A 16,653-nucleotide genomic window follows, 5' to 3' on the forward strand; every position below is an offset into this window, starting at 1 on the left:
GGCAGGCAGAGAGGGAGATAGAGGGAAGCAGGCTCCCTGCTGAGCAGAGAGCCCGATGCGGGACTCGATCCCAGGATCCTGAGATCATGACCTGAGCCGAAGGCAGCGGCTTAATCCACTGAGCCACCCAGGCGCCCAGAGCATTTGGGATTTAAATAAGCACATCAAAAAAGAAAAAAAAAAATCTTGTCTCTTCTGCCCACACGTTTATCCATTTGAGTAAAAAAAAAAAAATGTAAAATGAAATACATTATTTGCCTAAAAAAATCACACATTTTAAGTTTTAGTTGTTCTGTAAATACTATAGTTATTTGAATTCAAATCACTGATAAGTTTCTTCTACAGAAACTCACAATAGACCTTTATACCCAAAAGACATCATGAGTGTGCATCAGTGTATTTCTTTAGCTACGTGAAGTCAATTTCTATTTCAGATCTGAGAAGTGTAACAGGAAAAGTATGCAAAGTAACACTTTCCAAGTAAGGTAATGTGCTTTGGTGGTCCTAAAGAGGTCACATAAGATTCATGATTTACTTGGAAAAGAAGAAAGAATGACAAAATAAAATAAACCCCTGCAAATAAAATAGGTTAAATTTTATATTTTCAGAAAGCACTACAATTTTAAGGAAATCATATGTATTCAGAATTTAAGTGTAGGCTCCAAACTGTTAATACCAAGCTATAATAACCAAGTTATTCTGAACTTATGCAAATCCCAAGAATTATTTTCTAAGGGTCTAAGATGAAGATTGTATGTGTGTATTTGCCATAATGTAAGTGTGCAGAATTCATGTCAACACACTTTCAGTTGCAGTGATCATATAGATGTTTCCCCAAAAAAGATGTGATCAAAACTTTTGAGTCTGTAGCCCTATCCCACTTGCACTAATGACAAAATACTGCTTAGTGAAATGCAGTTAGAATTAAATAAAATCATTTTTTAGTAAATTACACAGTTAATTTAATATTTGCTAAAACCCTGTATATAAAATATATATGTGGATAGAGTAAGAATTACGGTTGATTTATTTTTTTAATTTTTATTGAATGATTTTTAAACAGGTTCACACTATAAAAGAATGTATACTTGTATTGAATTCCAGCTATTTTAGACAAGATTTACAAAATCACCTTTTATCATAACATAGTCAATATTCTTTTGCATACTAATCAAGGGTATAACTCCCCATGCTCTTAAAAAAAATAACAAAATAAATTTGAACTCTGACAGAATCAGTGACTTAGGTGAGAAGAATGTGTGCCCTAGAAACTGCCAAAAATAGCAGACCAGAAATTAGACTTGTAATTCCTGAATTTTATGGTGCACTCAACTGCAAATCACTAAAACCCGTTAGACATAATGGCCTGAACAAACCCACTTTTACAACCATTCAAAAAATATCTGTTCATTCAAGAAAACTGTGAGTAACAACTGTGGTTTGCCTGAACAAAGCCACTACCTTCTCTCTGCTGGGGCCGTCACGATGGCCTGAGCGAGTATACAGCCTTGGCCTGTGATGAAAAGAATCAGAACCTTCTTGTAAAAATTGTATGTATACTATTCATTTTTAGGGATTTATCTAAAACTCCTAGTCAGAGCAATCACCAAAATAATATGTGTGTGGCCTCATTAAGAATGCTGAAATCTATCAAGGGGGAAAAGCCTCTCTCTTGAGAAAGACTAAAATTCTTGGACGTTAAACTCTAAACACCTCATACAGAGAAGACTAGTGCTAAATGACGAGGCTTTCAAAATATGACCATCTGTAACTTGTGAACCATCTTCCCTCTGCCTTCATGAAAAGTCCATATTTTAAGCATTAAAACTCGAGATCTTCCCTATTTTTAAACTAGATTCATTTCCTAGAACAAAGCATTTTTCCCATTTTTAAATAATGCACACTTCAGTTGATATTTTTTAAAGCAGTAAATTAGTCACTAGCTTTGTTTATAAAGCTTGCTGGATCTTGTAATTCTTAAAAACAACAACAACAACTCAACCAAAGTTTCTCAGACCCAACAGAAAACACTATATAAACACAAAGGGCATGAGCTGAATGGGTCCATCTCCAAGTAATACAGGCTGTTGTAAGTTACTGTCTTTACCCTGACTCTAATCATGTTACCATCTGTACCTATATATGCAGTTTCACATTTAATATGCAACTAGCAAGCATCCTATTAGATTCTTGATCGAGTAGGACCCTGAGAAAAAGTCCATTAAGAAATCACGTATTATTTATGGTACCAGTCTGAAGTTTTTAAAATGTCTAATCTTAAGAAGGCAGAAAGAAATAAAAGACTTCCCCCAAATGATTCTTATCACCATGTAAAGAAGAATATATACTTGACATTGAGGTGCCCGTCTAGTTTCAGTTATTTAAACCTAAGTATTTTTTAAACATACGAAAATCTCCTAATTTTGAAAAGCTAAATTTATAAAAATGTTGATAGGGTTCAAGTCCAGGCATAACCTAGGAAGTGATCTTGCTACCATAATCATAGCAGGTGTGCTCTGCGACTTAGATGATCCATTGACTTGTTGCAGATTTCTGTTAGCCGTAAGTACAGTTGGCATTATCTCCATGAATCCAGAGGCAGATCTGGGCGTACTTGAGGGGAGTGATGCGCACAGCCACGTTGTAATCCTTCTGCGCGCCGTGGACATCCACCCATTGGTGGCCTGAATAGACGGCAATGATTTTGCGCTTCCAATTCTTTTTGTCTGGCTCTTTCAGACGCAAATAGACCCCAGAACCAGTGGAGCCTGACTCAGCGTCGCAGTATTGATAGAGGAGATCATTGGATTCGTCGGACACACTACAAAACCGGTAGACTAACTGATCGGCCCTATCATGATCAAATCCTGAGAAGTGGATCATTCCCCCAGGCAGCTTCTTGATGGTCGGACTGATTCCTAGTTCCATGTATTTCTTCTTGTGAGCACGCTTCAACTCCAAAAGAGCATAGTCATAGTCCAAAGCCGCGTCTCCCTTCCCTCCTCTAGCCCAGCCTTTGGGAATGTGGGTATTCTTGACCCGGGTCCACTGGAAGGAAGGCCTCCCCTCATCAACTCTCCAACCCCGATGAGATTCCTTTCTTCTTCTTCCAGCCTTGGTTCTCTCCAGATTGTCTTTGGTACCTTCTCGCTGGTCACCACCATCGGCTTCTCTCCTGCTCCTCTTAGAACCCCTCCGCTTCTTGCCAGCACCCTTATTTCTCATCTTCAACAATCCTACCCTTAGCTTTTTACTCCCTTTGATGTAGTCCTTTCCATCATGCACACAGTGGGCAGCTGTTAGAACGTGGCTGGGGGAAATGAGAATGCCACTGCAGCCCGTGGAGAGCTTCACAGCTGTGTTGAAAGGGAAATTGGTTAAGAACTTTTTGTCCAAGATGCTGAATCTGCTGTCTGTGCCGTACACCTGTCTCTTCCTCCTAACAGATGCCCCTTTCCTGCTGATATTCTGAGGGGGCTCAAGGACCACATCTTGAACTTTCACTCTGGTCAAGGTTCGGGTGCCATTCTCGAAGACAGTCTCATAGGAAAGAGAATCTTCCAGATCAGAAAGGCTGGGAGCTGGGAGTTCTTTCTGGCATTCAATACCACACACTCTACTGAGCACCATCTTAGCATCTGCCTCAAAGGTGGGGCTGGTGAGATGGAAAGTCCTTTCACTGATCACCCGGGGTATTTTGCTCAAGTGCCACATAAAATCCTGTTCCATTTCAGATCCATCAATGAGGGTCCACCCAAGGGTGAGAAAGATCCAGCAAAATAGCATACTTTCCATTTTGTTCTTCTCCTTTGTCCTTAAAGATAGAAAAAGAAAGAGAAGCTTTATAATGTCCCCTTTTTATTTTTATTTTATTTTTTTTAAGATTTTATTTATTTATTTGACAGAGAGAAATCACAAGTAGATGGAGAGGCAGGCAGAAAAAGAGAGAGAGGGAAGCAGGCTCCCTGCCGAGCAGAGAGCCCGATGCGGGACTCGATCCCAGGACCCTGAGATCATGACCTGAGCTGAAGGCAGCGGCTTAACCCACTGAGCCACCCAGGCGCCCCCATGTCCTCTTTTTAAATATGTTACTTACCCATTTCATTTAGGCCTTGAGTCCCTAATGTACCATCACCACAACTTGGAATCCTTATTAGATTTTACTGAGATTAGATAAACACCCTGCCAAATAGGCTCCAAAATTAGTAAACTGCATTTCACCCAATCTTCCTTCCACAAACTCTAACCTACCTTCCCCCACCTCCACATGCCTCATCTACCTCTACCTCCCCAGACGGCCCAACACATGGGAAGGTAATATGGGGTGGTGAACTGGGGTCCCCTATTGCCTGAGCCACTCTCTCTCCCTAGGTCTCCTACAAACATATTTCCAGGTGATTTAGAAACAAAGATGGCAGCAGATATCCAGAATTTTCGCCCTGCTCTTACCTCTTCAAGAGCAACAATTACAAATTCCTCATCACTAGAGCATAAATGCCTAGCACAGAGCTCCAAAAATGTTCATTATAATGCAGTGAATTTCCTTAAACCATGGTTTGCAGACCAAGCTGACCAGTGGTGTGACGTACCATGCACTTTTCTTAAAACCAAGTTGTGCTTGGAACTACCATCTAAAGCAAAGCAACATACAAGAAGTGCCTTACAGTAGAACTTCAGACTAAAATTAGTTGTGGAATTTAAGGCTGTGGTTCTGGATTTGCCACTTGGGAGAACATGGTCCTGATTAAATAGAATCCCTTTCATCATTAGTCTCATCATCTAAGAACAGTGCCTTGTTCAATATTTTTTTAGTTGCCAGTGTTTGATACATTATATAATACCCCTTCTATTGCTTACATCTTCTTGCCCTCTTTTCCTGCTTCCCTAGGCTCACTGGTATGTAAAGCTATTTCATAGAATTGATGTTTGCCAGTTTCTGCTTTGTGTGGGTAGGGGACAGTGGGAGCATTCTTTAGTCTTTTCTTCCATTTTATTTTATATTATTTTATTTCTTTTCAGTGTTCCAAAATTCACTGTTTATGCACCACACCCAGTGCTCCATGCAATACGTTCCCTCCTTAATATCTACCACCAGGCTCCCCCAACCTCCCAGCCCCCTCCCCTCCAAAACCCTTAGTTTGTTTCTCAGAATCCACAGTCTCTCATGGTTTGGCTCCCCCTCTGATTTCCCCCAGCTCACTTCTCCTCTCCATCTCCCAATGTCCTCCATGTTATTCCTTATGCTCCACAAGTAAGTGAAACCATATGATAGCTGACTCTCTCTGCTTGACTTATTTCACTCAGCATAATCTCTTCCAGTCCCGTCCATGTTGATACAAAAGTTGGGTATTCATCCTTTCTGATGGAGGCATAATTCTCCATTGTATATATGGACCATATCTTCTTTATCCATTCGTCTGCTGAAGGGCATCTTTGTTCTTTCCACAGTTTGGCAACTATGGCCATTGCTGTTATGCACATTATGTATCTTTGGGGTAAATACCCAGCAGTGCAATTCCAGGGTATTAGGGTAGCTCTAATTTTAATTTCTTATGGCATCTCCACACTGTTTTCCAAAGTGGCTGCACCAACTTGCATTCCCACCAACAGTGTAAGAGGGTTCCCCTTTGTCCACATCCTTTCCAACATATTTTGTTTCCTGTCTTGCTAATTTTGGCCATTCTAACTGGTGTAAGGTGGTATCTCAATGTGGTTTTGATTTTAATCTCCCTGATGGCTAATGATGCTGAATATTTCATGTGTCTGCTAGCCATTTGTATGTCTTCTTTGGAGAAGTGTCTGCTCGTGTCTTTAGAGCAATTTTGAACTTCCAGGTCACTACTATTTGTGAGCTATATTCTCTGAGTCATTTTAAACTAATAGTTAAAGTATCAAGGCTTAGCATATGCTCTTCATTTTATAGACAGCTGGGACAATTCCAGGTTCGATTATTCCTACAATGCTTTTATCTTGATGCTTTCTGAGAAGGTTGGTTTTTGGTTTGGGTTTTGGCATGGAACAAAAGCTAACAAGAAATGTTAGGAAAGGTCCACAACCTAGCAAAAGATGTGGAGCTCTGTCATGACAAGCAAAAGTTATCTCTGAGGCAGGGCTGAATATGGGCATCTCTCTCTCTCTTTTAAGATTTTATTTATTTACTTGAGAGAGAGCATGAGCAGGGTGAGGGGCAGAGGAAGAAGCAGGCTCCCCGCTGAGTAGGGAGCCCATCGTGGGCTCGATCCCAAGACCCTGCGATCATGACCTGGGCCGAAGGCAGCCGATTACCTGAGCCACCCAGATGCCCAAATATGGCATCTCTTGACATAACAGAGTTCATTTGGCCCATATACAAGTAGAGAAGTTTGTTAACAACACTAATGGTATTCTTTTGATAAAACAAAACATATGCTACATGATCCACTTTATTGTTTAAACATGATATCTTCACTGAAACATGACATTACAAATTTGTATCATCATATATAAACTTTACCATGATTTGCATCACCAAAATTATACAGAAGTTTGGCAATTTCCATTTTTACCTACTCATACTTGCACACAGAGCAGTGGTGATTCTGGTTAATATTAGACTATCTTGTTTGCTGAATAGCTTATAATTTGTTTTACTTTGGAGACAGGGCATTCTTCCCTACAGAATGATGGATATCATCAAAAATCAATAAAAAACATTATTCAGAAAAAAACCCACACTCATGTCCCAATATTTTCTAATCATCACCATGGCAAATGTCACTTTATACGAAGTAGTAAGTATATTGGCAGTGGTTTTGTTGAACCAGCTAGTATTTTCTTTTGTTATCTCCAATGCAATTTTCTTTTTTAAAGATTTTTATTTATTTACTTATTTGACAGACAGAGATCACAAGTAGGCAGAGAGGCAGGCAGAGAGAGAGGAAGGGAAGCAGGCTCCCTGCTGAACAGAGAGCCCGATGCGGGGCTCGATCCCAGGACCCTGGGATCATGACCTGAGCCGAAGGCAGAGGTGTTAACCCACTGAGCTACCCAGGCACCCCTCCAATGCAATTTTCACAATGACTATTTCATCAATTTTATTTCATTGAATTGGAGTCAAAAGGCTAACAACTCAGTAACTCTACTGAGGCCTTGAAATCATGTTTTAGTGGGTAGTTCCCAAGAAGAAATATTATGTCTTGGGGCACCTGGGTGGCTCAGTGGGTTGGGCCTCTGCCTTCAGCTCGGGTCATGATCTCGAGGTCCTGGGATCGAGCCCCGCATCGGGCTCTCTGCTCGGTGGGGAGCCTGCTTCTCCCTCTCTCTGCCTGCCTCTCTGTCTACTTGTGATTTCTCTCTGTCAAGTAAATAAATAAAATCTTTAAAAAAAAAAAAGAAATGTTATGCTTTTGTCTAAAAAAATAAAAAGCTAAAATCAGAGAATTATTTGCTGCCTCTTTGCCTAACAACAGAGCAAAACAGGTTATTTTTAGAAATGTGTGTATGTGTACTTTATGTTACTGATTCTTAGCAAAATTTCAATCAAGAAAATTTTTTTGTGTGGGTGACACAATGTTTAAAAATTGACTTTTTTCATTTATTCCTTTATGACAACAGCTGTCCGTTGTGAACTAATATAAGAATACACCAAAGAGGGTAGCCAGGTGGCTCAGTGCATTAAGCATCTGTCCTTGGTTCAGGCCATGATCTCGGGGTCCTGAGATGACTTGGGGAGTCTCTTTCTCCCTCTGTGCCCTGTCTCCTGCTTGTGCTCTCTCTCTCTCAAATACACAAAATCTTTAAAAAAAGAATAAGATGATGAAGACCACAACAAAGAAGACAGCAACGAAGGGCACCTGGGTGGCTCAGTCAGGGGTGGACAACTGGCTCTTCATTCCAGCATAGGGCTGTGATCTCAGGGGACCTGGGATCGAGCTCTGCAGTGGGTTCACTGCTCAATGGGGAACCTGTTCCTCTCCCTCTCCCTCTTCCTCTGCCCACCACCCCCAACTCACACACATGTACAAGCTCTCTCTTGCTCTCAAATGGATAAATCTTTAAAATAAAAAAAATACACCAAAGACTGAAAGTCAGCCAAATAACCATGTTGAGAAATGCAAAGAATCACTCTGTACATTCCAACCCTTGGTACTAATGATCCACGGAATAATCGGTGTGGGGAAGGCATTCCAAGGCCAGACAGAGGACATCTAAATCATGATCCTGTGATACCGTTTCCCTGATTAGGTTTTATTTTTTTTCACTGCTATTTAATTTGGCCTTACAACTAAAGCTCGTTAGGGATTAGAAAGGCAGAATGCAAATATTAAATGGCGACGGACAGGATGATCTTTTGCTACACCAATCATTGAATTGGACCATGAATCTCAAATATAGAAGTCCCCCTACTCTTTCCCAAATAAAATACGGGCTCTGTGCCGTAATTCTCTAGGCAGACTTTGAAGAAAGCCCATGGTTAATTGTATGTGTCAACTTGACTAGGCCAGAGAGTACATTATTACCCAGAGGGTAACATGGTTCTGGGTGCATCTGTGAGGGTGTTTCTGAAAGACAGCAGCATTTGAATGATAGGTGGTGTGAAGCAGACTTCGGCTCCTGAATGTGGGTGGGCCTCATCTAATTACTGGAAGGCCTGCATAGAATGAAAATGCAGACCCTCCTGGGAGGAAGGGGGGACTGACTCCTCCTGCCTGCTTTGAGATGGGACATTGTTTTTTGTTGTTGTTTTTCCTGCCTTTGGACTCTAAATGAAACATGAACAACTCAAAAGAATGTTATAGTTTGTTGATAAAATTCCATACCTGTATATGGCAAAATAAACTCTCTTTATCAAAGGATACCCAGATTTCCCTCCCAGATCAACAATGTCAGCTTCATCTGGGATCTTGTTAAAAATGCTAGTTCTTAGAGTCGAACCCAGAGCTCCTTTACAAAACTCTCCATAATGAGGGGGCGAGGAGGAAGAAAGGTAGGGTTCTCAGCTACCCGTGTTTTAACCAGCTCTCCAGGCGATTTGGATATTCAGTAAAGTCTGAGAACCACAGTAGCAGTAAAGGTCCTGGGGCAGCCTCCCAAACCACACCCTAGAAGGCAGTTCCTCCGGGGATGATTGCTCAACCAAGTTTCCAAAAGACCTCTGCTTCCTCTTCGTGTACAAAACAAATTTATTCTAAACTTCGCTCTTTTACTGTGTTGGCAATTGTTACTATGAAATGGTTCAGCTCTTAATAAAGAAAAAACATACTTTTATATAATAAGTTAATAATACATCCAAAAAGATTAGAACTCACTAGGCTAGGGGGCGGGGGAGAATGAGCAAAATGGGTGAAGGGGAGTGGGGAACTACAGGCTTCCAGTTATGGAACAAATCTTGGGAACAAAAGGTACAGCCAAGGGAGTCTAGGCAATGGTATTACAATAGCATTGTATGGTGACGCATGGTGGCTCCACTGTGAAGAGCCCAGCAGAGCTGAGAGAATTGCCAAATCACGGTTCGATGCTGGAAACTAATGCAGCATGGCATGTCCACCATACCTCAACTAAAAAACATTCAGTAGGCTTGTAGGTAATGCTTCCAACATCTGATGCTACAAATCAGGCATGAGCTTGGGTTTCCCAGCCCTGTCTGGTGCCCTTGGAGGGAGCAATGCACCACAGGAAAAAAGGCGATGCCCACATCTATCCTCGGGCATGGGAAGGGCAGCGCTTTATAATGGGACCTCAGAATCACAGTAATAAGAGGACATGAATCTAGTTAGCCTGTCTAATTTGGCCTATAATTTAAAACTGGACAAATGTTTAAGGACACTTGCTTTTGGAAAATCTAAGTTTGCCTTGTGGTTAACAGTCAGCGTAAGGTAAATGATAGCTCTTACTGATAGAGCGACCCACGGTTCACTGGACACATCTCCACGGGCCCATCATCCAAAAGGCACCAGCTCATTGATATAAAGAGACACAGTCCCCACTGGCGGGGCAGCCCTAACATTTTGAAAGCTTTAAAGTCCCATGTCTCCCCTCATCCTCCTTTTTCCTGTTTTCCATTATAATTGTGACCTTGACTGTTGTTTTCCAGATGCCTTGGATTTGGGCTTCAAATTCCAATTTTGGTTAACAAAAGTGAGGTTGCAGTCATGGGTCTCCACGGTGCGTCAGCATACACACAGCTGATCAGGGGTTGGCTCAGGGAGACAAACCGAGTGGAAAAAGGGATTTTTGTAGATGAAGTTTTACCAATGGAGCAGCTGTTACTCCATCTTCGTACTTGGTCTATGTTAATAGAAACAACCACACTAATCTACAAGAGACAACTTCCTATCGCTCCTTGTTTGCTTATTCTTTTTCTTTTTTTTAAGATTTTATTTACTTATTTGACAGACAGAGACCACAAGTAGGCAGAGAGGCAGGCAGAGAGGAGGAAGCAGGCTCCCTGCTGAGCAGAGAGCCCGTTGATGCGGGGCTTGATCCCAGGACTCTTGGATCATGATCCCAGCTGAAGGCAGAGGTTTAACCCACTGAGCCACCCAGGCACCCCATTGTTTGCTTATTCTTTCTTAGAGATGTGACTGTGTTAGTATTTAAAATACAGGAGCCTCTGAACCAGCATAGTGGTTATGTGTATTGAGCAGGGAGTAAAACACTTGGGCTAAGTCTCAGCTTTACCACTTCTCAGGAACATGAATTTGGGCAATTCGTTAACTTCGGTTTCAGCATCCTCATCTGCAAAGCCGGGAGACTAGTAATCTCTACCTCAGAACATAACCGTGGGGATTAAGTAAAATAATGTATCCAGAGAATTTATCTCTGAGCCCAGAGCATAGTAAGCAGTCAGTAATAGGTGCTTTTATAATTATTATTCTACCTTAATGGGTGAATTAATATCACTTTAAAATAGTTTATTACTTCAGCCAAAGCTATAGCACTCAGCTTTCTAAAACCAAACAACCAAATATTTTTATTTCAGGGTAGTTTCAGACACACCCTCAAACTCCCTTTTTCTTTGTTTTGTTAGGCTTTTTGCTCAAGGACAGCTACATTTTATAGACTTCCCAAATGAATGCTTTCCTAATTACTCATGCCTGTGAATATCTGTGGCTTTGCAATATATTTTTCTCAGAGCTATTAAACTTAAGTGTGATTAAACATTACCCAGCCATAGAACACTCGAATTGCATTTCCTGTGTCTTACTTATAACCTGGACCTATACTGGGAATTCTAGAACAGCCTCAGACCCTCAGCCTGAAAAGAAACAGAGTCAATGTCAAAATAATTACTCCAAGAGGGTGGTTTACAGCAAAATAAACACCTAAGTTTTTGAACCAGTCTATCTAGAGTGTATAGAATTTTACTATGGAACGACATAATTCTGTTGTAAGGTTCAGTACCTCTCCTGATTTGGGTTTTTTTTTACCCTGAGAAGTGTATCGTTTAACTGAAGTAGGACAGGCAGACTAATGAAAGATTAAATGATTACTCACCATATTAAATATTTCAAATGAATTACTTTTCCTGTATCTGAAAATAAGAATATGGACTTACCATCAAGAATCTGCACTATGTAAGATGATAGATATGTTAAATGTCTTGGTCGTAGCCATCATTCACAACATGTATATATATATTTATGTATACACACACGTATATCTATTCACATATATGTATTTAAATATTTACTATATATATATATATATATATATAAACATGATGTATACCTTAAATATATATATTTTTGGCAATCGTACTTCAATAAAGGAGGAGAAAAGAAAAAAAGAATTTGCATGGAGCTACCCTCCCTCACCGGGTAATAGACTTGCCCTTACTCGTGGCTGTCTTTGTACCTGGTCCGTGTTACGTATCACCATTGTCCAAGTTCATGTGAATATGGTGCTGCCCTAGGACATAACTTTGCATGAACCTGTTACACATGGTCCAGGAGTGGTGGGGGTCAGGGACTGCTCAGATCCATGACCTTGGAGGGCTAACACTGCCTTCTACCTCATGTGTTTGTTAGGACACAGAAACGACTGCATAGCCACTTTTGACAACATGCCTGTAGCTGTCCACGTCTCCAGCTGGCTGCCCCTCCCAACAGCACTGTCTCCAGTCACACGCCACAAACATGCGGAAACACACACTGCCATCCTCGCTCCTTTCCCTCCTTCAGCCTCCACCTGCCCAGGAAAGATGGACACACAATGGGTAGACACCGTGTCCTGGCCCGGACATTCTCAACCACCGCAGATCGAAGGGCTGGTGTAAGCAAAAGGGCTGCTGCACGGGGGGAAGGAGCGTGAGCAGAGAGAGAAAGCAGGTGCGAGGCGGGCATCGCGTGGCTTAGGTTGTCGAGAGCACTTGGAAAAGCTTTAATAGTCACTCTCACAAACCTGGAGCAGGGGTAGCTTAAAAAGTCTAATTCTCAGCCCACTGGAGGCCCTCACCTAGCGTTAGTGATGAGAAAGTAACAGTAACTGGTAATCGGTTACTAGTAACCGACTGATGTAAGTAACAGTAACATGATGTAAGTACCAGTAACTAGTAATCAGTGATGTAAAGTGTTCAGGGATTCTGCAGGCAGTAGGCCTTGAGGGCAGTATGATTTTCAGGAAAGTTATTTAAACTCTCCCAACATTAGTTCCTACATTGTTTAAACAGGAATGAGATCTGAGAGTCTTTTTGTGGGAAACTACTATGCTGTATACAAACCCAATGCCCAAGCACAGCAAGCATCCACAATGAGAGCGATCACTATGAATGTCAACCCACAGGAACCAAAACATAGGCAGATATTTACAAGGGATCTCCTGCATCTCTGATGGCCATGCACCTCACTGTGGTAGGCCCAGAAATGGCTCCCGAAGAGAGCCATATACCTGAATCCGCAGCACCTGTGAATGTGTTCCTCCTAAGGTTAGAGAGACTGCACCTGTGACTTCCTGACACTTTCTTACAGGAGATGAGCTGGGATTATCCAGGTGAGGCCCAGGTAATCACCGGGATCCTTATAGGGAGGAGGGTCAATGTGGGCGGCCTCTAGCACTGGCAGAGGGCAAGAGAACAAATATCTCTCCTTGAATTCCCAGAAGAAATGCAACCCCATGGACCCTCTTGACACTTCTCCAGAAGCATAAGATACTGTGTTTTAAATCTCTACATTTTTTATCATTTTTATAGCAGCAGTAGATAAAGATAAGAGTCTAGTTTTTGCAACTGTCTCTCCTGGATGTTTACAAATAATAAGTAGGAAAGAAAGTTGGGTTCAGAGGCTTAGACATAAATGAAAAATTTCATGTTAAGGAAAACGATACAGTCATGCAGTTTTCCAACTAAAAATAGAAGAGCGTGTTAAAACTTTTTGGTGGTCATGGTAGACAGAGACAAGAATTGGAACGTGTAGATAAATTTGTTTATTTGACAAACGCATACTGAGTCCTTACTATGTTATGCACCATTTCAAAGTTTCTTTCCTTGTTTGAGAACCTCAATGATAATCCCCGCCCCCCCCCCACCCCCGACCTGCCGAGCTGGAAGAGAACACTTCTAAGACACCACTCAGCTCGAAAGTCTCAGGCTAAACCACCAATGAGAAAACACCTAACTGAGTCAAGAGTGATCCTTGAGAAAATCACTGCTCCCCTGCCCGGGATAGGAACTTTCCTGCTGTTCGCACTGCCACCACTAGATGGCACCGCTAGCCCGCGGAAGGCCGATCTAAAGCCCTGCATTGGAATTGTTTACACTGAGCTGTGATACAGAATTTATTTTGAATGCATGTAGGACTCAGCAGGGGAATAAATCCAATTGGCTAATAATATACTAAATGGTTGTCACATATGGAGTTTATCACATTTAGAAAACCCATCTACAGGCCACAGAGCCTATCCTGATGAACTGAGGGCTGATGGTGCTGTCTACAACCAGACAATTTTCTGGCAGGTGGGCTTTCCAAAACCCATCCTAGTGCCAGCACCTTTCCACTCTGACCTCCAGCACTGCTAAACAGCCTCTGAAAATGTGCTGCATGTCGTTTCGACACAAAGAAAAATCTTCAACTTGCCAACTATTTCACATATGTTTATCAAATACTTTATATAATCCATTACCAAAGGATAAGCTCTCCATGACTCAATGCTGAAAAGAAACGGCAAGAAAGTTCATTGACAGTGTGCCAATTTCTACTCAAAATACCATACCATAGCACTATTTTCAAGTTCAGTTTCGGGGATGGAGACAAAGTAACGTCTGCTTTAAAAATTTGGCAGTCCTTGAGGGCAGGAAGATGGTAAAGTTACAGAGTTGATTATTTTACAGTGACCCACAACTTCTGTTTCTCATCACAATAAAAAATAAAACCTCTTTTGTTTTTTAGCTATTTTTCCAAGACATGGACATTTCAATTTATGGAATGGATATGCTGTGTGTAGGAACACTCCCACCAGTGTGTAAATCAACTTTAGGGTGAATGGTACTAAGGGAACCCCAAGGGAACCCTCTGGGGGCTAGCTCATACATGGAGATAGGAAGCCCACAGCACATGGCTCCTGACTTCGTTTTTATCTTGTGAGTTGGCCTTTCAGAGCAAAAAATACATGTAAATGTATGAGTTTTGCTACTCTGCAGGCTTTAAAGCATCTTAGGATCACGATGTTGTTGGCTAGTTGCATGTCAGTTTAGCTATTTGAAGCTTTGAGGGGAAAGTGGGGGTTAAGCGGAGTTAGAAAATAACTTTTATACCACTAATATGGCTTTGCTGTTTCCCAACCGCTCAGCTCAGATTTCTCATTTCGAAGTTAACTCAGTGCCAGCTGAGGGGGCTTCAGCCTCCAGAATTCCAAGTCTGATCCTACTGCTAAAATGCAATATGCTGGCCTTGGATATTTGAGCACTGGGCAGAGAAAGATAAATAATTGACTCGATGGGGAAAATTAACTCACATTAGCAATAGCTTATTTTAACATATAATGAGCACATCCTATCTGCCAAGCATTAAGCTAAAAACCTCATATTTAAAAACATGAAAAAGAATCTTAAGAGTGTACAGGTTTCTGAGTTGTGTGCAAGAAAATTGGGCAGCATGTCCATGCTCAAGCTCCTCTCACACTAAAGGGGCTTCTCTAATATCTTCTAGTAAAAATAAAATTCCGTATACTTGGCCTCTACTTTTAAGCCTAGATTTCTTACTTGGCTGGAACTTGGACATTCTCCCTTCTAAATTATAAACCAGATTCTAAGCATAATTCTACAGGATTACTTTTAGAATATTCTTTAGAGACAAATGCACTGGGATAAAATGAGAATTAATTTTAGAAGTGAGAAGGGTTAATTAAAGGGCATGGATAACTAGATAGGACAAGCAGTCCCTTTTCAAGTCAGTGACAGTGTAAAAAGGCCAAAGGAAGCTGGTGGGAGTGTTCCTACAACTTTTCAAAAACTTTAATTGTGGAAAATTTCCCAACTACACAGAAGTAGAGGGAAAAGTTTAAAAAATAAAATAAAAGAGGAAAAAAACATAACACCATACGCCCATCACCCAGCTCCAGCAATTACCAATATTTTGCCAATCTTGCTTTGTCTATCCCCCCCTTACTTGAATTTTAAACAAGTACAGGAGTTTTCCATTTCATTTCAAAAATGTTTTTCATTGCTCCTTTTGCTGACCTGTGCAGCCAAGCTGAGGAAAGACAGAGAGACAGACAGAGGGACAGAAAGTCAGAGAGAGATTCCTCGCTTTCATAGTACCTGCCAAAGAGGCTTTCAACCAGGGAAGACTGTCCAAGAATGGCTTTACACCTTTTTCAACGGCATCTGTTAATAATCATAAAAATAAAGAGGGTCCCCTCTCTGGTACTGCTTATAAGAAAGAATTCCATTTAGGGTCCAATGCAAACACTCTTACTGTTAATATTCAACTGTGAGGGGGCGGCACACAGAGTTGCCTATAGGGAGAGTAGTTTCTTGGAGGACTTGAAGTGCTAAGTTCGATCCCTGTCTTTGGGGCCCTTCAAAGAAACTCTCCTTGGGTGGGTCTGCCTTTCTCGGGGAAACGTCCAGAATCGTGGGTTTTGCCCTGTCTGCGGGGGTGGCTCCGTCCTTACCTGCAAAGCTTAGCCGGTGCTCGGGGCGCTGCCCAGCTCGAATCAAGGCTCCCCGCAGGCGGTCAGAGCGCTGGCCGGGGCGGCCGGAGGCTGCTGCTACGAGCCTTGCGGACCCGCCCGCACCACCAGCAGCTCGTGGCGGAGACTGCGGCGGAGGCCCGAGGCGAGCTGTGCGCAGGCCGGCAGATGGGAGGGGAAAGGGGGCGATGACGCCGGGCGGACGCAGGGGGGAGGCAAAGGAGGGGAGGAGGTGGGCTAGAGGAGAGGCAGGGAAAGAGGGAGGGGGAAGGAACCCGGCCGCCGGGCCGGCCCGAAGGAGGGGGGTTCCTCGGACGCGCGGAGCAGACGGGCCCCCACCTCTCACCCCAGCATCTCTGTCCCCAGAGTGCAAGAACGGAGCACCCGGGAAAATGCGTGACTCGGTTCGCAAGAGATGGCTGTCCCCCGAGGGTGGGCATCCCTCGCACGCTGTCTGGAGAAGAGACTTGAAAGTTGGGGAGCAAGGGTGAGGGGAGTGTGTGGGAGTTGTTCAGGAGTCTCACTACCCCGCCTCTCGGTCTACAC

At 42.3% G+C, this 16,653-nt stretch overlaps 1 protein-coding gene across 1 annotated transcript; it reads right to left on the reverse strand.

Annotated features, from left to right (window-relative positions):
• Positions 1–1,027: 1,027 nt before the first annotated feature.
• Positions 1,028–16,255, reverse strand: PRSS35 (serine protease 35). The gene is made up of 2 exons (XM_059177183.1): positions 16,090–16,255; positions 1,028–3,814 (listed from the first exon to the last, which is right to left on the reverse strand). Exon 2 carries the CDS (start codon positions 3,793–3,795, stop codon positions 2,557–2,559), a length of 1,239 nt encoding a protein of 412 aa, XP_059033166.1. The 5' UTR covers positions 3,796–3,814; positions 16,090–16,255; the 3' UTR covers positions 1,028–2,556.
• Between the last annotated feature and the right edge of the window lie 398 nt (positions 16,256–16,653).

This window comes from Mustela lutreola, chromosome 6 (genome assembly GCF_030435805.1).
Source record: "Mustela lutreola isolate mMusLut2 chromosome 6, mMusLut2.pri, whole genome shotgun sequence".
NCBI classification, from domain to species: domain Eukaryota; kingdom Metazoa; phylum Chordata; class Mammalia; order Carnivora; family Mustelidae; genus Mustela; species Mustela lutreola.